We start from the raw sequence: 20,577 nt of genomic DNA, 5'->3' as shown, positions 1-20,577 counted from the left end.
CCCCCGAAAGTCTCCCTTCATGATCAAGAAAATGATGGGAAAGGTGTCTGATAGAACAAGTATCCTCTTTGATCCAGCTAAGAAATGCATGGTCGTAAAGGAGGCACAAGGAGAGGATAAAATGAGAAAATAGCCAACAAGAGAGGGGGTTCAGAAAATTATAAAAGAATAGTAAGAGAGAGAAGAAGAGGGAGCAAGAACTTGTATTTGTCTTTGATTCATACATTGTACCTCGAGAAATAGATTCTCTTAATCAAAGTGTTTTTTTTCAACCATCTTCATATTCAATCATCTGTCTAATCTTCCCATTGTAGAATTTTACCCAATTTATCTAAAAATTAGTTGTGTTGATCAAGATCTCAAGGACTGTTCTTCATAGCTAGTTTTTTTTACCCCCATAATAGTATTTAATTTATAACTCAAACAAATTAATAGGTTTAATAAAATGCTAAAAGTACTACTACTTTTATTAAATGTTAACAAATTGGTATAACAATAATTATGATTGATGTTATATCAACAACATAATTAAAACTCAGGTTTAAATTAGGATTGCTAGGGATTTGACTAAGTTCTTATAAATATAGTGTTTGGATTGGCGTTTTGGTTCTTTAGGGTCAAAGACAACCCATTTGGATGGTTAGTATGCCACATGTCATTCATTCAAATAGAAATGAAAGCGAATGAGAGGAGAGACAGACTCGTTGTTGTCCTATTTGAAGAAATGGAAATAGTTGAGGTCATTACACAAGGCATAATAAGATCAACTATTGAAAATCTTAGACTTGAAGCGTGTCTTGAAGGAATGTCCATTATAGTCAATCAGCAATACATCAACTCGACAATTTATCTTATTTGTTGACCCACTTTAAGTATCAGTTTCTAAATTGCTTATGATGGTGTCACAAAAAACAACTCCTGAACTCGTCCATATGGCCCGTCAAATAAAAGACCAGCTAAGGCGAACCAAGCAAACAAGGTGATCGTCCCAAGCGTCCATGTTGACCTCGTCCGTCTTTAGACGGACGAGATCCCATGGGAAGCTTGTCCATCCTTGGAATCATTTGGACAAGGACGACCCGTCATTGATAGTCTCGTCCGTCCTTGATGAAGGATGGATGAGCCCATTTGATTGAACTACTAAGTGCCAAATTCTCCATGGAACGCAAGTCCAACTGAGGTAACTTCCATGGCGGTTATGGAAGTTACCTCCAAATTCTCCAGACTCCTCGACATTAGGAACAATTATTAAATAGATAACCGTTCCACACATGCTATATAAGGATTCTTCGATGAGAAGGTATATTATTCAGACATTTTTGTTCAAGAAATCACTCCTTTCTTACAGAGAATTCCAAGTTCACTAATTTCACCATCGGAGGACTTTTGGCCGGTCCTCACCAGTCTCCTCTGATCTCTTATTTCTTATCTTACAGGCCCTCAACATCATCGTTATCCGTGCTATTCAATTCACTGATTCCTTGATCGTTATCAGCTTATTTTTTGTAATTTATTTGTACCCTGTTTATTAAAAGATACTGTTTTCGGTAATTTTTAAATGAGTTACAAAAAGCTTAAAAAAAAAAAAAAAAAGAAGATTATTTCAAGAAAGCTAAATCAAAATAGTAAATTTTCAATGGGCCAAAGCCCACGATATGGGTACAGTGGGCAAAGCCTGCAAGGGTATAAACTAACAAATTAGAATCTGGACCATAGCTTCGACTGAATTTGTTTAGGCTCAAAGATCTTTTTTTCCTTCTTGGGCTGAATGGTTGAGTGAACTCGTAATGATTTGGGCCCAACGGCTAGTGCAGGTTCAAAGTTCAAATTTCATAGGAGGTAGGGCCAGCAGAGCGCACAAACTCCAATTTCTATAAAAACCCCTTTCTAACGGTTAGTTAGCAATAACCCAAAACCAATCTGTGTTTCAAAATTTGAATCTTCAGCAAGAAGAAGAAGAAGAAGAAGAAGAAGAAGAAAGAGTAAGTAATAGTAGCAGGCAGCGATGGAGGAGGGTCAGATTCAGATCGAGAGGTTGGATCCAGAGACGGAGTTTCTTCTCTCAAAGAGACAGACTGGGAACGAGTGGGAACTTTTCAAAGAAAACGTGAGGCCCTTGAAGAGAGGCAGAAAAGTTCATCTCTTAAACGAAGCTCTCAAATCCCACAACGACAATCAACTCAAGAAATCTCTGCTTGAGAACCGAAGGTTTTATTTTCTTTCTTTCTTTCACTCTTTGGACTATTTTTCTTTGAAATATTCTTTGATCAATTTTTGTGATTGATTTCTTCATGTGGGGTTTTAGGAGGTTGATTGAGGCTATCGATGAGTATCAAGGAGATGATCCTCTACACCCATGGCTCGAGTGAGTACTCTCAACTCTTCCATTTTTCTTTCCCGATTTTCTTGCTTGATTTTATTTTTTCATTCGAAGAAATTTGTGTCACATCTGAAAACCCATAATCGAAATAAGTATGATTTTTTTTTTTTTTTGTTCCTCAATATTTCATGTTTGTTCTCTCACAACCTTATTTAGGGCTAGGGTCTGTCACTAATTTTGTATTTTGTTACAATGAGATTGAGATTTCAGATTTGTGAAAAAATAGAATAAGGTTTTTATGTAAGTTAGCTTTTTCTAACACGTTTTTTCCACATGTGCAAAACTTACCTACAATTTCTTAGGCATTGTACCTTAGGTTTCTGATTAAATTCAATCATGGCATTAGCCAATAAGTCACATAGTTGAATCTAATTGTCTTTGGAGGAAGACAATTAGATTTAATGCCTTCATTGACAAACATGGTTAAATTTAATTGAGGAACTTAAGTTACAACCAACTAAGAAACTGTACTTAAGTTTTGCCCATTTCATATTGCTATTCCTGCATGATACTGGGTTCTTGTTTTCTGTACAGGTTATCCATGACTTTTTTCCTCCTGAACTTGTGGGTTTTTATTGCTAAAAATGCACTATATTCGCTTCTTTTTTTTGTAAAGAATTTATTCGAGCAACCAGCTTTTCAAATGTTGTCACACATGCTCAAACTGATTAGTGGTATCTTTGCTTCTTTTGCAAGGTGTATTAAGTGGGTTCAAGAAGCATTTCCAATGGGAGGAGACTACTCTGGATTGGTTGTCATATATGAACAATGTGTGCGCACTTTTTGGCATTCAGACCGCTATAAGGATGATTTACGCTACCTGAAAGTGTGGTTGGAATATGTAGGTTTTTTTTTACTTTCTAAAATTTTGTTTTAATTGCTCTCTTTTAATATAGTGCATGTGTCATCGCGACTGTTGCCTATTTGGATTGATGTTTGAAAATGAAATGCTATTGCAGGCTGAAAATTGTAGTGATGCAGAAATCATATACAGTTTTCTAGAGGCAAATGAAATTGGGAAGACTCATGCTGTGTACTATATATCCTATGCTTCACACTTAGAATCCAAGAATAAGATGAAACTTGCCAACGAAATTTATAATCTTGGCATATCTAGGTAAGATTTGTTGTAATGTTTTATTATATATTCTGCTGTTTTTGTTGTATTTGATCAGTAAATGTAACTTGAAGATGGTATTCATATATGAAATGTAATTTATGTTTTTAATTGAAAAGAAGTATTCGAAGAACAAGAAAAACGTGGCTGTAACTGTAACCCGTAAGCTTTGGTTGATGAGAACTCTTTGATTTTGGAATGAATTAAAAGATTTTGCACATTGAGATCTCCTAATGCGAGTTCTTTTCAGAGTTAGTTTTTAATGTTTGCACAGTTTGTAGTGTTGTTTCATTGGTATTTGAAATATTGTAGTGTGGTGTTAAGTTTCTAGTTGTTATTTGGTTAAGGTTTTATGGTTTAGTAAGGCCTTCATTAAGGGTCAAAACAATGTTTACAATTACATCATTGGGAGTGTGGTTTGTAATATTGCCTGCATCCTGCTACAAGATCTAATTTTGAGAAAAAATGTGCTTTTCCTCTCTTTCTCATGATTGTTATAGTACCTCATTTTTTTAGACTTCGTGTTTTAAATGCATCACATTGGTAATGAGATTCTTGGAGATTGTTCTACACATATGTATTAACCTATAATACAAATGGAATCTGTAGTATGTGCATACTGAGTAGCCTTATTTGTCACTTATAAGTTATTTACATATGTTCTAACCATAATTTTATGCTGATTTTAATTTCTCAATTTCTTTCTTTGAGCCTTAGTTCAGTTTTTTATTCTCACTCTCTCTCTCTCTCTCTCTCTCTCTCTCTCTCTCTCTTCTTTATTCGTGCATTGCAGAAATACATCTCTGATTAATTTTTCCATTAAATAGGAATGCTCAACCACTCGAAAAATTGAAGGATTCTTATAGGAAATATTTTGCTCGCTCAATGAGAAGACCAAAACCAACAGATGTATGCTTGCAACTTTTCGTTAAGAACTTTAATATCACTTTTTTTTTTTTTTTAATAAACCATTTATTGTTCCATTTATCCCCATTTTTAGGAAGATACAGTGGAGAAGCGGTTACCAGGACGGAGTTTTGGAACTGTCCTCTCCAGAGGAGAAAATCGTAAGATCCATTGCTCTGATTTGCTTTCTTGAATTTCTGCATTCTACTATAAAAATATATGCTTTTTAAACTCTCTCTAATGTTTCAGGAATGCAGACCACTGAGAACTCTGATCTTGTCAAGAAAAATGCTAGGCCAGATAGGTGAGCAATATGGAGTTATTTATTTACTTAATTTTTCTAGACAGAAACCTCAAAGCTTTCTAAAAATTTAATGATGAAAGTTGCTATAGGATACCCAAACCATTGCAGAAATGGCCTTTCATTCAAAGTTTGTCGTGATGTTATTACTTCTGGTAGTCAAAATTTCCTGTTTAGTCTGTTTAGAACCTTTTTTATTTGTTGGTAAGTAATAGGGATGCAGCCGTACACCGGGAGTTTACAAAGGAAACCCCAAACAAAATAAGTGAAAAGGAAGAAAATAGAAGTACAAAAACAATTAACAACAGCTCGAAGTATCTGGGAATGCTAGAAAGTTCATCGTAGAAAAAATATGAGAAGTTGAAGTCCAATCATCTAGAATATTCAAAAAGAAGAACTTCTACTCACCAAATTTTGCTCCTTCCCCTCAAAACTATGAGCTTTTCCTTTCTTTCCAAAGTAATAGTTTTCCATATCTCCCCATTGCTTCTCTTTCCAAAACGCCCCTTCCAACATGATTACATTTCCAAACTGGAGTAAAGCACAATTTTGTCTTAGTGTTTTGATTCTCATATTAATTGGTTGGCAGCTCACATATTTTTAGTGAAACAAAATGCATTAAACTTACCCTTTACTTGGGTTGAAGCTCACCTTCCAGCTTTGAAAAGGGGAAGTTCCAATCAATGCAAGTTTCAGACATAAGTTCTTTAGGTATTCATTTTGTTTGTCTTTCTTCCATATGCAGAGTTATCATGAGCATGTTTGATGCCATCTATATAGACTAGTCCATTGATGTTTCTCTTCCTTAAAGTTGGATCGGATGATTTCATTCAATATGTCAATAAGACATTCTAGATATGATTGATGGTAGCAAGTGTAAACTATACATTTTCATTTTTCCATTCTAAATTTTTTGCTCTGGTTATAGGGCTCATGCAACTCCGCTCACTATTTTCAAAGATATAAGCAATGTGGATCGTCAGCCAGATACATCAAAGACAGACTTGAATTCTTGGCGCACTCTTGGAGCTCGTGCAGAGAGAAATAAAGAAAATAATGCAATCCCTACCAAGTGGACAACATACAAGGTTTACCATTCACCTTCTTCCCACTCTTCCCTTAAAAGCCTTAGACTTTTTCTTCCTTGCATCATTCTTATAGCATCTAAGTAACTCTAATTCTGCTTCTTTTAGGTTCCTCAGAAACCTGGGTCTATAACAGGAGGAATAACTGCCAGTAGTATTGAGGTTTTTGTCGATGAAGAATGTGAAGAGTGAGTATCATTTTAAATTTTATTAAAAGCAACCATTATTAGATATATTAGCTTTGTCTCCCAATTATATCCTGCATTGCACCCTACTGAATATGTTTATTACAATCTTAGTTGTTTTGGTTTGTCCAAAGAAGAAAAGATGTGAACACAGGATTTGAAGTCATATGATTTTGTACATCATTTGTAATAATATGCAGCTGTTATGCTGATGTGTGTTGAAATTTGAAATGTTTTTAAGGGACATTTTAATTTTCAAGTGGAGTATTACTGTATTAGTTAATGGTTTTTCATTTGACATGTAATCAAAGTGTCAATGCATTCTAGATCTCTTTCTCATTCTTCAAATTCTGTTCTGATAATGTGTTGTTCTTATTATTGTTGTTTCAGAATTCATAAGAGGAATAATGAGGGTGGTGATAAGTCGATGTTGCAACTTAGGCATGGGGATGGCCGAGACCTTAAAAAGTAAGCAAATCTACTTGAGAATATATATGTTGTTGTCTATTTCAGTATACTGGCAATCTCTTAAGTGGTAGTGTGATACTTATCAGCCTTTTACTATTTTAATTGTGCAGGGAAACGGAGCTACTGAGGGAGAATCCATTACGTAATTTCCCTCCAAACAGCCTTCCGAGATGATTTTCAATCATTTGTGGTTTTGCTTCTTGCAGTGTTGCATGATTTCATGTGTGGGGGGTCAGCTTTTATCTCTAAAGCCTGATCTATGCTTATCCATTTCTTTCATTCAATTTGAACCATTAAATTTGGATTGATTAGTTTTCTTTCTCTTTTTTTCCCCTCTTAAACACTGTTGCATTGTTGAGCAAGCACGCTGTTTTTGCTCAATTCACATTCTTTCTTGAATGATTCAATTTGAAATATAAATTTGGATTGCTCCTGCTGTCCTGCAACCTCTTCCTCTATTCATTCACAAGTTAGTTATACTGCCCCTATTTATAGATTTTGACTTTGGTAGTTATTGGAAGTCTGGTCCAACATTTTTATAAGTCTTCCATTTGAACGCTGGGCACGAGAAAATAATGCATCTTTTGTGCTACTTCCAAATTTGTTTGAATGGGTAAATAAATTAGGCCATGCAACTGTCGAGCATGCTTGCTAGAAAAATTTAGGAGCACTACCACTAGGCCTTGTTAAGGATTAGCATATCATGTCCCTCAAACTCATCCAAATATGCCCCAACTCATTTGGTAACATCAAATTAGGCATATCTAATCCCTCTTGAGTTCAATATATCTGAGTCCCTTGTAATATAGTCACAAGGCACATAGTCGTAATAGATATCTTTTCGTCCACCTCCTAAAATGGTTGAAAAAGCATATCTAGTATGAATTTCATGCTACAATTGAGTACATTTTTCAAAGAGCGTTCGTCTAACATCTTTGTAACGCTTTATATAGATGTAAGTCCAATTGCTATCAAAGCGCCTCTCTCGGGTCTTCTATAAGCTACATGACATATTTTAGATGGGCATGTTAACAATACTTCTTCACAAAGGAAGAAGGAACCCAAAAAGGTGATAATGTTTATGCTCTATATAAACGTTAATAATCTTGTCACAATAATTATCAAAACAAATATGAATCGGTGCTTATAACATTTGCGAATAATCAAGTTCCAATTGTACTATATGACACATAATCCAGATGTTCAAGCAGTGCTTTAAGACCATTGTAACTATCAACGGATACGCACAAAATCAGCCATTTTGATTATGATTTCTTTTTTACTTTTTTTTTATCAAGCTTATACTACAACATAAGTATTTCGTAAATCATTTTTCAATTAGCGCCAGCATGTGAGATCCTCACTCTAGTTCTATTGAGGGTAAAGTGATTATGACAATGTATTTTTAAGACAAGTATGCAATAGGGTAGCCGTTACTCTCTACTCTCTAGGATATTGTTTACATTGTCACTCTAAATATAGGACTATAAACTCGCACAAAGTAAAGCAACTTCACTTCAATGAACCAAAAGAGACAATTTAGAGTTGTTGGCAGGAGTCTCGGATTGGCATTACGTGATGCTTGCAGGGGTATGCTGGCTCGAGTTACATGCTTCAACAAAAAAAGTTGTGCTGTCATGAATAGTCTTAACGTATCTAGCGGTGCCTCACACTATGTTAAATTCGGATTTAAGTGGGCATGGCTTGTGACCACATCCGTGAGACATTTTTTTATCATTTAAAAAAAGAAAAAAGAAAAAAAGAGACAATTTAGACCTGAACAATCCGATCAAATTGTACAGATGCTCACAAAATGTTGAAAACCCAACCAAATAAGTTTAGCCTTGGGCTTATTCAGATCATCAAACGAACTAGGCTGAATTGACCCAAGCCCAAGTAGAGCTTGGGTAATAAAAAAAGGGCTGTGTTAGAGCAACTTTTTTTACTTTCTTTTTGCAGTTTTTTTTTTTTTTTTTTTTTTTTTTTTTTTTTTTTTTTTTTTTTTTTTACAGTTTTATATCATTTCTTTCAGCTTTATAAACTATGGGCCAGCTTTATAGAAAAAAAAAAAATCAAAATAAACTGTAAAACTAATTTTATATCATTTTTTATTTATTTATTTAATTTTTTATCAAATAAGATTCACCTTAACAAGCACGTACTTATTAACTTTCTCATTAAAAAAAATATAAAAAAACCCACAAGATTGTCATTGTTCAAAGAACTCAGAAAAGTCAACGCAATAAACGCTCATGATGCTACCCACGCTTTTTACACCTTCTGATTCGTGATTGTCATTTATAAATATACCCAATTATAAAGTGAGTGGTGAACAAAAAAGTTCCTCCTTCGAGTCACTAATCCTAATCGATGGATAAATCAAAAACCAGCCATTGAAGTTCATTTTCTTACGTAGCCTTAAATATAAAGCCTAGAACCTTCCTCAAATCCAAAAACCCAAATTTATATATATATTTTTTAAAATTTCCTCACACCCCGGGTTCTCATTTTCATTTTCAATTTCCCCCCCTCTTCTAAATAAGGCTTTTATTCAATTTTTTTCCCCCATTTCTCAAACCCTAAAATTAATCAAACGATTTTAACATGGCGGAGCACTTGGCTTCGATCTTCGGCACCGAGAAGGACCGCGTGAATTGCCCATTCTACTTCAAGATCGGCGCGTGTCGCCACGGCGATCGTTGCTCTCGCCTCCACAACCGACCGACGATCTCTCCGACCTTGCTTTTGTCCAACATGTACCAACGACCCGACATGATCACGCCGGGCGTGGACGCCCAGGGCCAAACCATCGACCCGCGCAAGATCCAAGAGCACTTCGAGGATTTCTACGAGGACATCTTCGAGGAACTCAGCAAGTTCGGCGAGATCGAGAGCCTCAACGTTTGCGACAACCTCGCCGACCACATGATCGGCAACGTGTACGTTCAGTTCAAGGAAGAAGACCAAGCCGCCTCGGCTTTACAGGCCTTACAGGGCCGGTTCTATTCGGGTCGACCCATTATCGCCGATTTCTCGCCGGTGACCGATTTTCGCGAAGCCACGTGTCGGCAATTCGAGGAGAATAACTGTAACCGAGGTGGGTACTGCAATTTCATGCACGTGAAGCTGATTGGGAGAGAATTGAGGAGGAAGCTGTTTGGGAGGTACCGTGGGTATAGGGTTAGCCGGAGCCGGAGCCGGAGCCGGAGTTCGAGCCCGCTGCGGCACCGGAGGGATCACGATAGGCGTGAGAGGGATTCTCGGGACCGTGATTATCGCGGAAACGGGCGATCCAGCAAGGACAGGTATGATAGGCATGATAGAGATGGGTCTAAGAGAAGATATGGGAGTCCTAAGCGGAGCAGGAGTCCTGTTAGGGACGGAAGCGAGGAGCGCCGAGCTAGAATTGAGCAGTGGAATCGAGAAAGGGAGGAGAGGGAGTGATATGATATGATATGATATATATATATAGCTCACTTTGGCTTTGGCATTGGTAATTTACTTTTTAAATCTAGTTCGTTCTAGGTTGTTCTTCAGGTGTTTGTTTTAATGCTTACTTGAGACTTCCAAATTGGTGTTCTTTTTAAATTGAACCATTGGGCCATGATTGTAGTGTCAACTTAAGATAGTAGATTAAATGTTGTATGTTGAATTGTAGTTTTTTTTTTTTTTTTTAATCTTTTAACTTTGCTGGTACTGGGTAATGTTGATCATCTTTGAAAATTTTATGCTTCTAAGTTTCCTTTATGTTGAAATTTCATTGTTCAAGTATGGGTTTTAATGGGGTTAGTGTTTAGTTCAAATTTCTGCATTAATTTAAGTGTATTGGCTTAAGTTTGAGTTGCCAATCCAGAATCTATGTTATTTGTGGTACGCATCTGGTCTGATTGTAGGAGTCTTAAGGTGCTGTCGAACCATTTGCTTTCCAAATGCTAAACAGTTTTCAATAGGATACTCTATACTTTTTACATTAGAATTGGGCCTCTTTCTTATTATTTCTTCTTGATCTTATCAATGGCCTATTATCTGTTACCTGATAATTAGCCCAAGTGGATGATATTACCCATCGTCAGGCTTCATAATGTTGCTCAATCGTTATGCATTTTGAGTGAAATGTTTGATCAGGTTGTTGCTATTCATTTAGTCTTCGCTTGATACTAGGATTGCAATGTAAATAATTTGGACCAATTTGGGAGTTGTCAATTGAGGTTTGCTTTCAAGGTGATAGTTAAAGCTTTCAGAGCTTGTGTTGAATTTGTATAGAATACGCTCTTTTTAACTAGGTGTGAAATCTTGGGATCATAAGTGAGCATCAATTTGTTTGGAGTAAATAGTAATCCCCCTAGGATATGGTAGTTTCAATTTAATTCTGTTATTTAGAGAAAGTTGGAACTCTTCTGGAGTGTTTGGTGCTCAATTCATGATCTAAGATTTTAGAGCACTGTATTTGGAAGTTGGTGAGGTCTTTGTGGTTTGGTTGGCCTTTTGCAATTTTGAGTGTTATTTGAGGTTTGGCTATCAGTGCCAAGTTAGTTAGTTTTCAGCTGCACTGATCTTATAGTAGGTTGTTAAGCAGCTACATAAATCAAATAGGAATACCCATTCTTAGAGTGGCAGGGTTTTTTGAAGAGCATCCGTTAATTTAAATGCATTTATGTAAATAATCCTAGTGCTTAAAATATAATTAGAAATAATATAAAAGACAGTCTTTTGTCATTTGAGGACAAAGGAGCTGTGAAATTGGCTTGCAGGTATCTGTCATTCATTTTTTCAATCTCTCTCATTTGAGGTTTTACTTGTTCAATAAGTTGACAGTTCAATGGTTAGAGGCATAAGCCCCATGTTCCTTTGATAATCGAGCTTGACTTGATGAGTTGTAGATTTTGGAAAACTAAATAACAATGACAAGGTTAATATTTTAGGGTTTATTGACACTATCCTTTGTGTAAATTTCCAGGAAGATGTATAATATAATGTAGTCTTTGGTCAATATCAACTTACTGTAGGACCTCGGCACACTTATTGTGCAGTGGGTTCTGCTAGTCTTGTATCAGAGTTTAATTTGGGCTGTGGTTATAAGTCCACATCTATTTTAGGTAACTGGTTGTGATTGTTTCTGTAATCCTAGATGTCACTGCAATATGTAGGTACTTCCTGAGCATCTGGAGGTCATTGATCAACAGATTTAGAGCATTATCTTATATATCTGTTCCTGGTGTTATTTTGTAGTCAGAATCTTTTTTCTTTTTTCTCTCTCTTTCTCTAATGATTTTTATTTATGCTTTTAGGGCCAGGTCTGTTAGCCCTGAAAATTGGGCTTGCCGTACTCAAAGTGGGTCAGAAAATGGGCAAGTTGTCTGGTTAGTTTATGAAGTGTGTATCTAAGTTTTGTTTTCTTCTAATCAAAATAAACATGTTTATCAGGGAATAATATTCTGCTTTTCTGCCTCTAGGAAAGCAAAAACAGGTTATGTTTAACGCGGGAATATTGACAACACGAAGTCTGAGTTTAAATCTAGCTTTGAGGTAGTGCTTCTCTCAATGTTTTGTGGCTTTATAGGATACTAGGTTTGAATCCCTGAGGAACAAAAACACTCTTTACCCATCTACTATTGAGAGTCCTAAATTCACCTCTTTCACCCTTTGCCCTAGCACTGCAGATATAGGGTCTACCCATGTTTGATCTGGCAAAGACAACTTGTTTTGTTTGGAGGGTGACAATACACATTAATGTATGGGTTACAACTTAAAAGTGTTCATTTGTTGGAGGTGAAAAGAAGTCGAGGATTGAAGTTTCATAACTTCAGCAACTCCAATATTGACATGTCTTCAAGTTTCATGGGGTTTGGCAGTGTGATCTGTAGTGACAGGTCCTTTGATGTTACAGGAAATGGTGAAGTTCCACTTATTCAGAATTACATAATGTGAGAAGGAAATTTGGAGCACCTTATACATATTCTATTTAAACATTTGAACTCTTCACCCCACCTTTACCTATACAGAGCCTGATTATCTACTGTTACCTTACTACCAGTTTATTGAAGTTCATAGCTGGAGTCATTCCATGACACTGATCTATCAGCACAAAATACAGGGTCATATGAGATGTGCAGGACTTTGATGTCCTTGGAGTTTGGTGCTCAAAGCTTGTCATCTTCAATAAAAATTATTCTTTTATTCTTTTATGATAATCATGCTTGAATATGTGGTGTGCATTTGGCAATTGCTTATTAGCTTTTTGTTTCAACTTTTTTTGCAAACAATCTAACTTTTCGCTTTTTGGTAATAAACTGGCTTTTAGCTACTGGAAATAAGCAAATCTCAAGCAGACGTTTAATTCAACATACTTTATAGGGCAATTTATGTAAAATGTGACACGTCTTTGTTCATTTCTTTAATAAGTGCATAGAATGGTGGGGTTTGATCCTAAATTAAAAACCAATTGGTATCTTGGCCTAATGATAAAAGGCAATCTTCATGGAGTGGATACCATAAATTCAAATCCTATCGTTTGTGAGTGTGTGTATTTTAAAGGTGTATAGGATGTTTGAAATCGTGAAAAAATTATGACAAAGTGCAATAATCATGTGCTTATTGCATAACAAGGAGTAAATCATGGTCATGTAGAAGTGTTCAGGTTCATAATGGTAGGATCTGTACAAGAGTGTATTGCTTGGTTAAAAATTATGTCAAGCTCTCTTCTAAGACGGGGAAGAATTCCCTCCTTTACTGCGTCCTCCATGCAAGATGGACTCTTTTATCTTTTTCAATTATCAAAAAGCTTGGTTCCTTTAAGGTGTTAGGCATCTGGGATGATTTTGCATTTCTGTCATGTGTTGTGTTCTCTGTTGCAACTGTGCTTGCTGTTTATTGTTTAGTTCTGGTTCCAACTTTACTTTGTAGCTATATGTCTGAGGTGTAGCGTAGGTTTGTTTATCTTTTGTTTCTTTTTTGCTACATTGAGTAGAGTAACATGACCCCAGGAAATTGAACTGAGCCCACTTGGCTTCTGTATGGAGAGGGCCAGATGTGCCAACGTGCTGTGAAGCTCTTGGCGATTGTTTTTCCCTTCCATGTCTGAATGGAAATTTTACTCCTTAATTTGAAAAACAATCGAAGGTCATGTGCAAGATATTTCTTGCTTTGTTTATCTAGTTATGGTTATTTTAGATGGTGTTGGCTTACACAGAAACTGCAAACTCATCCGACGATGACCTTTGCTGCATGTTTCTTGGTGGTTCAATTTCAGGGATTATGCTGTTTTGTTTCCCCTGGAGTCTTTTTATTTGAGAAAATGTGAAGCTTGTCACGTGAGAGACACATGACCAAGGACATGTGATTTGTGTAGAGAATGCTGTAGTAATTTATGGTCCGTTTGGATTGAGGGGACGGAAGGGAGTGTAGAGTAGATTTAGTTCAAAATTAGCCTATTTTTAGTTAATTCTATTCTCCTTTCCTTCGCTTATCTTAATCTATACGGGCTCTTATTGTATGCGTTAAGGTTGGGTTTGTTGTTCAATAATTTGAATGGTTTTATTCATGAGAAATGATATGTTCATAATATTTTCAGAATATTTTTACAACAAATCTTAAGTGGTAGTTTGTTACTGGTTGTTATTATTGGAGCAAAAAAGTAATCTTAGTGTTAGGTTTAAATTTGAACCAATAACAACTAACCACTTATAATTTGTTGTGAAAATGTTGTGGATGTAGTATCTCTCTTTATTTATAGATTCTATATAACTTAATAATTCTATTCATAATTTTGAACTAGTCATTTAACACGAGTGATAATATATGATGCTTGCGATAGAATTATTTTAAGAAAATGTCTACAGGTTTGTTATCCAATTGACACCTACCTATACCTACCTGGTACCAAGTCTCCCTGTCCCAGATTTAACCAACCTGCTCTCTTCCATTCCTCAAAATGATGGATTTATTCAAGTGACAAATATTCAAGCTCTAAACATAGTTAAACATGTCTTTAATATATAATAAAAGTACATGTCCATTGGACCTCTTTATCTAGCTGGGCTATTTGTTCATATGGGATAATTATTCATTATTCTGTTTTTCCCTCATATAATAATGAGGTCTATTAATTAAATTCATGGTATAATTTATTATTCATATGAGAGGATGAAATTCTCTCTCTCTCTCTCTCTCGCTATATATATATATATATATATGAGAAAGGAAGAAATATTACTTTTCGAGTATTGAATAATTTTTTCATTCATATTTGACTATTATTACTCATATATAACTCCGTTTACACAAAAAATCAACTTCTATTTTAGTCTAAGAATAAAAAATAATAATCAAAAGCAATTGCTAAGTTAAAACCTTTCTCTAAAAAAAAATGTGCTAAGCTCTTAAGGGAAAGTAAATTCATAAATGTGTTAGCTTTTGATGATATCTTATGTTTTTTCTTTTGAGTAATAAACGATAGTTTTATTATAAAAAATCAACCAATACAAAAACACTAATTCAAGGAAGGGGCAACTAATCCAACTGAACACAAAACTGTAAAATATTTTTAATACAAGGTGGTGTTTCTTCAACCCATATGGCATTTTGTTTTTAATATTATTATTATTACTTTTTTCTAATGACAATAACATTAATCTTATATTCTCTTCTCGTGGAAGGCGATTAACTGTTTACTAAATAATCCTGAGCAGGGCACATTTATTGACCATCCTACAAAGCCTAGGTGTACTCGGCCTCCACATCAATTGATCATTGATCTATTGATTTGGCTAGAACTCTATGGCCTATGGGTTAAGCTTTGATAGGTGTGGGAGAGTTGATGGTTCCATTGAAAACCAAGGTTTTCAAACCCGAACCGAACTAGGAGGTTGGATCGTGAAAAGCGGGAACCGGATTGAAATTCGATTTTTTAAGCATAAAGAACCAGGCACATGTGACAATTTCGTGAACTCTTAAAACCGGGGTTGGACCGCACGAACCAGTGGCAAGAACCGTGCGGTCCAACCCTTAGCAATTTTTTTTTATAAAAACAACTTAATACAATTTTATTCTATTTAATTAAATTATCCATCTTTTATAAGGAATAAAAAAAATTATAATTAAAATCTTTCAAAGATATTCAACTTTACTTTAAAAATTAATCATAAATTTTAATATTTTCATGTTTATTATTTTATTTTATTAACTCTCTTATTTAATTATTAAATATATGCTTGAAAATCATTAAATTTCCCTCACATATATAGATATATTAGTCAATTTTGCTAGTTTTATAAATTTAATATTTATATTTAGGCTTTAATTAATTATTAAATTAATTATGACGTCATTACGATTCGACTTTCGACTTCTAAAACCTTAAATCTCTCACTTTTACAGTTCAATGAACGGTCTGGGTTTGAAAACCTTATTAAAAACAACAACAAATATTAATCAATTAAGTCACAATATTTTTGACATAAATAGATGAATTTGATATTGTAATCGTTGGTCTCGTGGTGGATTTACGTTTATTATTTATCTTAAGAATTATGGACTTGAAAATCTTTTTCTTTTCCAAATTTTTGTTTGGAATGCAATGAAACACCCTAAAAAAACAATCCCAAAAGAATATAAAAAGAAAAGAAAAAAAAAAAAAAGGCACACTATTTGCACGTGTTAACGCCACAACTTTTCTCAGCGTCCACTAACTGCGATTCTATTGGCTGAGTGACGGGAACGCTCACACATTAATCCTCTGCTCCGAGGATCTCACTAGAATCTGTACAACAAAAACTCTATTCGTCCACGTCATCACACACAAACCCCAATCTCCTCCAATAACACGTGGACCACCATGATTGGACCACCGTGCTGTTGCATAGAAACTAGTTTCCACTCTGTAGCCTTTCCCTTTTTTTTACTTTAATAAAATTTGACCTTTCCTTTTCTTACTCCCAAAGGAAACCGAAAATACGCGTTTCTAAATACAGCTATAAATCACAACTGCTCTTCTGATTAGACCCAACCAGAACACCATTTTCCCTTTAATTTTTAATTTTTTTTTCGTTTTTATTGTAAAATTTCAGTTAGGGTTTTAAAATTTTTAATTTAGAAATCCCAATTAGTGGGTTATTATGGATGATGCTGATTTTTTAAACGATGAAATACTCGAAAAAATCGATTGGGATGGTTTCTTCGATGAATTACCAGAGGACGTAAATGCTTTTTCTCTCGAACCCATGGGTTTACCCGATTCGGTTTCACCGGAAATCGACGAGATCCAGACCTTTTTGATGAACGACGACGACGGCAACAACAATTCTGGCGCGGCGGAACCGAGCAACGAGTTCTGTGACAGCTTTTTCGCCGATATACTCGCGAATTCCCCTGTAGAGGCTTCCGGTGAGGTCGTCGATGCGTCTTCTCCGATCGATAAGGACTCTTCCGGTGATTCCGATGACGGAAACGGTAGTTCGGTGAAGGAGAAGGTCGATAACGATGATCAAACTCAAGATGATGATAATGATGGTGCTGATGATCCTACCTCCAAGAAACGAAGAAGGTACTGCTAATTTTTTATATTAGGGTTTGAATATCAATTTTGCGTTATGCTTATTGTTTAAATCTGAAAAAAAAAAGGGACTTTCTATTATAGGTATTGTTTAATTAGGGTTTGATTTTGTATAATAATCGTTTAAAGAACAAGTCTTTGTGTATTATATATTTTATTTAATTTTATATAGAACTGCTTAGTAAATACAAATTATGTTGGTGAATTTTGTTGTTCATTCGTGGTACTAAATTACTATTAGGAAATTATGTATGACAAAGAACAATTATGTTGGGAATTTTGTTGTCTGTGGTGCTTTATTACATTTTATCGATATGGGCAATAATTTTTTGGCAAAATAAGATGTTGTGGGGAATTTGTGACTTTCAATACAATGGGAAGAGTATGAATGTTTGATACATTACTTTATCTGAATGGTTAAGAGTCTTCAAGAGTTGTATGTCATGATGGGTCTGATTTTTCAGGCAGCTGAGAAATAGGGATGCGGCTGTGAGATCAAGGGAGAGGAAAAAGATGTATGTGAGGGATCTTGAGTTAAAGAGTAGGTATCTGGAAGGGGAATGTAGGAGACTGGGGCATTTGCTTCAGTGCTGTTACGCCGAGAATCAAGCATTACGGCTTAGTTTGCATTCAGGCAGCGCATTTGGTGCTTCAGCGACCAAGCAGGAGTCTGCTGTGCTCTTTTTGGGTATGAATCATAACCATCTTGTTCTTGCTTTTTATCTATTACCATATTTTATTTTTTTGCTTGGGGACTAAGTAGTTTAATAGCTAATTCTGAGAGAAATATAGAATTACCATTGGAAACCTGCCATGTATAACTGCCTAGTGAACTGAACTATCGTGTGGACCGGGTTGAGCTAGGTGTTTCTGTTTGAGCTCAGCTGGTTTGAACTTACAATTGGCTGAGTGTGGCATAAGATTTGACAAATTTAACTAGAAGATCTTTCACTTGGTCAGTCTAGGTCCGATTTTTTCCCCCTCTTTTGAGGGGAGAGTATTAAAGCACTTCTTTTTTATTGAGTCTGACTAAACTTAGATAAGATGATATTCAAATATATTCCAGAAAGTTGAATTTAAGTATCTCTTGATAGATATATAATTGAAGGTTTGCTTGTTCTGAACTAGCAACATTCTGCACAAAACTTCATCTTGACCAAATTACACTCACCCATGCTTTAAAAAAAAATTTGTAGCCTTGATGATCTTTTAGAAGTTTGGCCTTCACATGGGTGTGTAACTTATTTGGTTTTTCTTGTCCAGCTACATCGTGCAACTTGCATGTTTGTATTCAGTTGATTAATCAGCTCTATGTATTCCTTATACTACTAAATCTCATTTCTCATGACCTTACTTGTAAGAGGTTGTCGTGCCTGTGCTTGCAAAGTTTGGTTGGATTACCATTATGGTTTCAGTAAATCTTTAGTTTTAGCTTTTACCTAGTTCATTTAAAGGTGGGAAAAGAAAGAGTATTGTTTTCATAATGCTTCTGCCCTATGTGATGGCTAATCTAATCATGTATTTTAACTTGGATGATGTTGACCATGGTTACTTTGCAGAATCCCTGCTGTTGGGTTCCCTGCTTTGGTTCCTGGGCATCATGTGCCTATTCAATCTGCCAGCAATGCCCCAGTTAATCCTGGAAATGGTTCCACTCGTAAACGTGGGACAGAGAAACCCAGGAGTAGCTCTAAGAGGGGCAAGAAGTAAGATGTTTGGAGACTTGATGGTACAATCTTTTGTAAAGAGTAGGAGATGCAAAGCTTCGAGGACAAAAATGAAACCGAGTTACCTTGCTGTCACAAACCTTGTTCTCTGAGTCTTTGTGGGAGACTTCTTCTTCCTTTATATGCTCAGTTGTCTCTCTTTTGATGTCTAGGTGTTGAGAGTAGTTAGTTAAGTGATAATAAATGATACTAAGTTACTAACGGACATGCTGGTGGATTTTTAATGAGTAAATTAAGTTATGGTTCCCTGTTTATTCATTATAGCCGAATCGTTATTCTTTGCCTTTTTGCATGGTATATTATTTTGGGTTGAAAATATGTATTCTTGTTTCCATTATTGAGGCATGGTTCCTCCACCTTTCTCTGTTGGATCGTGACTATAATGAAGCAATTATAAAAGTAAAAGGAGCTTTCCTCAACACAAATCATCTTTATCAAATCATATATAAGTTTTCATGCTGGTTATTTACAGTTTGAAGTTTCAAAATCATGAAAAAACTCTGGATGTATATTAGTATATTACCATGCTCATTGTAGCACAATGGTGACTGAGTTTTGTGCATGGAGTAGCCATATTCATCTTCCTTCAGGCAAGAGAAGGAATATCTGGCGAAGGTGATATATTCTCAATTAACAGATCCTCAGTTCCTCACCCCTAAGGTTGCATTTGGGATAAACTTATATTGGACTCCTTTTTTTACTATTTAGTTAATTTTTGTTATTATTTATGGGTTTCATTTTATTTTTTGATATTTAGGAGTTTTACTATACTATTTCAACTAACATTTAACTTTTAACTTTATCTACAGTACTTTCAACAAAAAGTTTTTAATTTCAGCAAAAAATTTTCAGTTTCAGTTAAATAAATTGTTTCTAATCGAACCTAAATCTTAGCCTTATTACTCATCCTTATTATAATTGGGTCATGCTAACGAGTGTTTTTAGAGTAATAGTTAACAATTCATTTTAGGAAATGTTTGACCCTACTTTTATGAAAAAAAAAAAAAAGTTATATTATTTATTTGTTTTTTTAATAATTTTTTTTAAATGGATTATTAACCAATATTCTAAATGAGTAAACATTCGGTCTGAGCGTGGCTTAAAACCAGTGTTTTACGTCACACCAATGAGAGCAAGCCACGTCAAAAAAAGCTCCAGACAGCCAAAAAAAAATAAAGACTCCCACAAAAAACCCTTCACGCACGCACGCGCAGAGCTTCCTTCACAGCCTCCTTCAAGCTCAGAAAAAACCTCCTTCACGCCGAACCTCCACAACCTGCTCGCACGCTCGCCGGTTCACGCCATCTGCTCTGCTTCCTCTCTTCCTTCACGCCGAACCTCCACCACCGCCACACAGATCGCTGGTTCACGCCATTCCTCTGTTTCCTCTCTTCCTTCACGCCGAACCTCCACCTCCACCACACAGATCGCCAGAGCAAAACGATTTCGAAGAAGAAGAGTTCGCCGGAGCTTGGAAACAAACCGGAGCCGTCGTGAGCTACGATCTAAAGGTTTGTTTTTCATGATTTTCCCTTTTCCCCAATTTGGATTTCGAATCTAATGAAAGATGTTGTGTTGTGTTTTGATATGATGATAGACCAAGATCATATTGTTTCAAAACCATCTACTTACATCTTTTGCAGAAGAAATTTCAAAACTGTACCATCTTCACCTCATAACAATTTTAACTACAAAGACAAACTAAAATGAGTTTGGGCTCCATTTCTGGTTTTCTAATTGGTGGAAACACATTTTAAGCCTCACCTGCTGCAAAGTTCATCTATAGAAGACAAAGCTAATTTGTTTGCTTCCAAAATAGCAAGCTAGCAAGACTTCCCAAGTAGCATCAAGCATAGATG

The 20,577-nt window shown here is 35.5% G+C and overlaps 3 protein-coding genes across 5 annotated transcripts; all 3 read left to right on the top strand.

The window, feature by feature from the left end:
* Window positions 1-1,882: 1,882 nt before the first annotated feature.
* LOC115974726 (mitotic spindle checkpoint protein BUBR1) lies at window positions 1,883-6,904 on the top strand. Its single transcript, XM_031095223.1, has 11 exons — window positions 1,883-2,208; window positions 2,306-2,365; window positions 3,077-3,221; window positions 3,340-3,497; window positions 4,325-4,406; window positions 4,498-4,564; window positions 4,653-4,707; window positions 5,633-5,792; window positions 5,898-5,977; window positions 6,365-6,442; window positions 6,553-6,904. The coding sequence occupies exons 1-11, from the start codon at window positions 2,006-2,008 to the stop codon at window positions 6,614-6,616; spliced, it is 1,152 nt and encodes a 383-aa protein (XP_030951083.1). The 5' UTR covers window positions 1,883-2,005; the 3' UTR covers window positions 6,617-6,904.
* A 1,884-nt stretch (window positions 6,905-8,788) lies between these two features.
* Window positions 8,789-12,646, top strand: LOC115974725 (splicing factor U2af small subunit B-like). Of its 3 annotated transcripts, XM_031095222.1 has the most exons (4): window positions 8,789-9,935; window positions 11,731-11,802; window positions 11,896-11,968; window positions 12,095-12,646. In XM_031095222.1, the coding sequence occupies exon 1, from the start codon at window positions 9,047-9,049 to the stop codon at window positions 9,884-9,886; it is 840 nt and encodes a 279-aa protein (XP_030951082.1). In that variant the 5' UTR covers window positions 8,789-9,046; the 3' UTR covers window positions 9,887-9,935; window positions 11,731-11,802; window positions 11,896-11,968; window positions 12,095-12,646. The 3 variants fall into 3 exon arrangements, with proteins under 3 accessions (XP_030951082.1, XP_030951080.1, XP_030951081.1); XM_031095220.1 differs by having other exon boundaries at window positions 11,896-12,646; XM_031095221.1 differs by having other exon boundaries at window positions 11,731-11,815; window positions 11,896-12,646.
* A 3,745-nt stretch (window positions 12,647-16,391) lies between these two features.
* On the top strand, window positions 16,392-19,024 carry LOC115974724 (bZIP transcription factor 60). The gene is made up of 3 exons (XM_031095218.1): window positions 16,392-16,982; window positions 17,456-17,679; window positions 18,551-19,024. The coding sequence occupies exons 1-3, from the start codon at window positions 16,555-16,557 to the stop codon at window positions 18,808-18,810; spliced, it is 912 nt and encodes a 303-aa protein (XP_030951078.1). The 5' UTR covers window positions 16,392-16,554; the 3' UTR covers window positions 18,811-19,024.
* Window positions 19,025-20,577: the final 1,553 nt, after the last annotated feature.

Source organism: Quercus lobata, chromosome 2, assembly GCF_001633185.2.
Source record: "Quercus lobata isolate SW786 chromosome 2, ValleyOak3.0 Primary Assembly, whole genome shotgun sequence".
Lineage (NCBI taxonomy): Eukaryota > Viridiplantae > Streptophyta > Magnoliopsida > Fagales > Fagaceae > Quercus > Quercus lobata.
The sequence above is the reverse complement of the archived record's forward strand: the minus strand, read 5'-3'. Positions and strand labels throughout refer to the sequence as shown.

What these genes read in the sequence shown, in the direction of transcription:
- LOC115974726 (XM_031095223.1), top strand. Translation starts at nt 2,006, where the DNA reads ATGGAGGAGGGTCAGATTCAGATCGAGAGGTTGGATCCAGAGACGGAG. An exon ending in TGAAAGTGTGGTTGGAATAT is followed by an intron (nt 3,222 to 3,339) that starts GTAGGTTTTTTT and finishes ATGCTATTGCAG; the next exon opens with GCTGAAAATTGTAGTGATGC. An exon ending in TATAATCTTGGCATATCTAG is followed by an intron (nt 3,498 to 4,324) that starts GTAAGATTTGTT and finishes TCCATTAAATAG; the next exon opens with GAATGCTCAACCACTCGAAA.
- LOC115974725 (XM_031095222.1), top strand. Translation starts at nt 9,047, where the DNA reads ATGGCGGAGCACTTGGCTTCGATCTTCGGCACCGAGAAGGACCGCGTG.
- LOC115974724 (XM_031095218.1), top strand. Translation starts at nt 16,555, where the DNA reads ATGGATGATGCTGATTTTTTAAACGATGAAATACTCGAAAAAATCGAT. An exon ending in ACCTCCAAGAAACGAAGAAG is followed by an intron (nt 16,983 to 17,455) that starts GTACTGCTAATT and finishes CTGATTTTTCAG; the next exon opens with GCAGCTGAGAAATAGGGATG. An exon ending in GTCTGCTGTGCTCTTTTTGG is followed by an intron (nt 17,680 to 18,550) that starts GTATGAATCATA and finishes GTTACTTTGCAG; the next exon opens with AATCCCTGCTGTTGGGTTCC.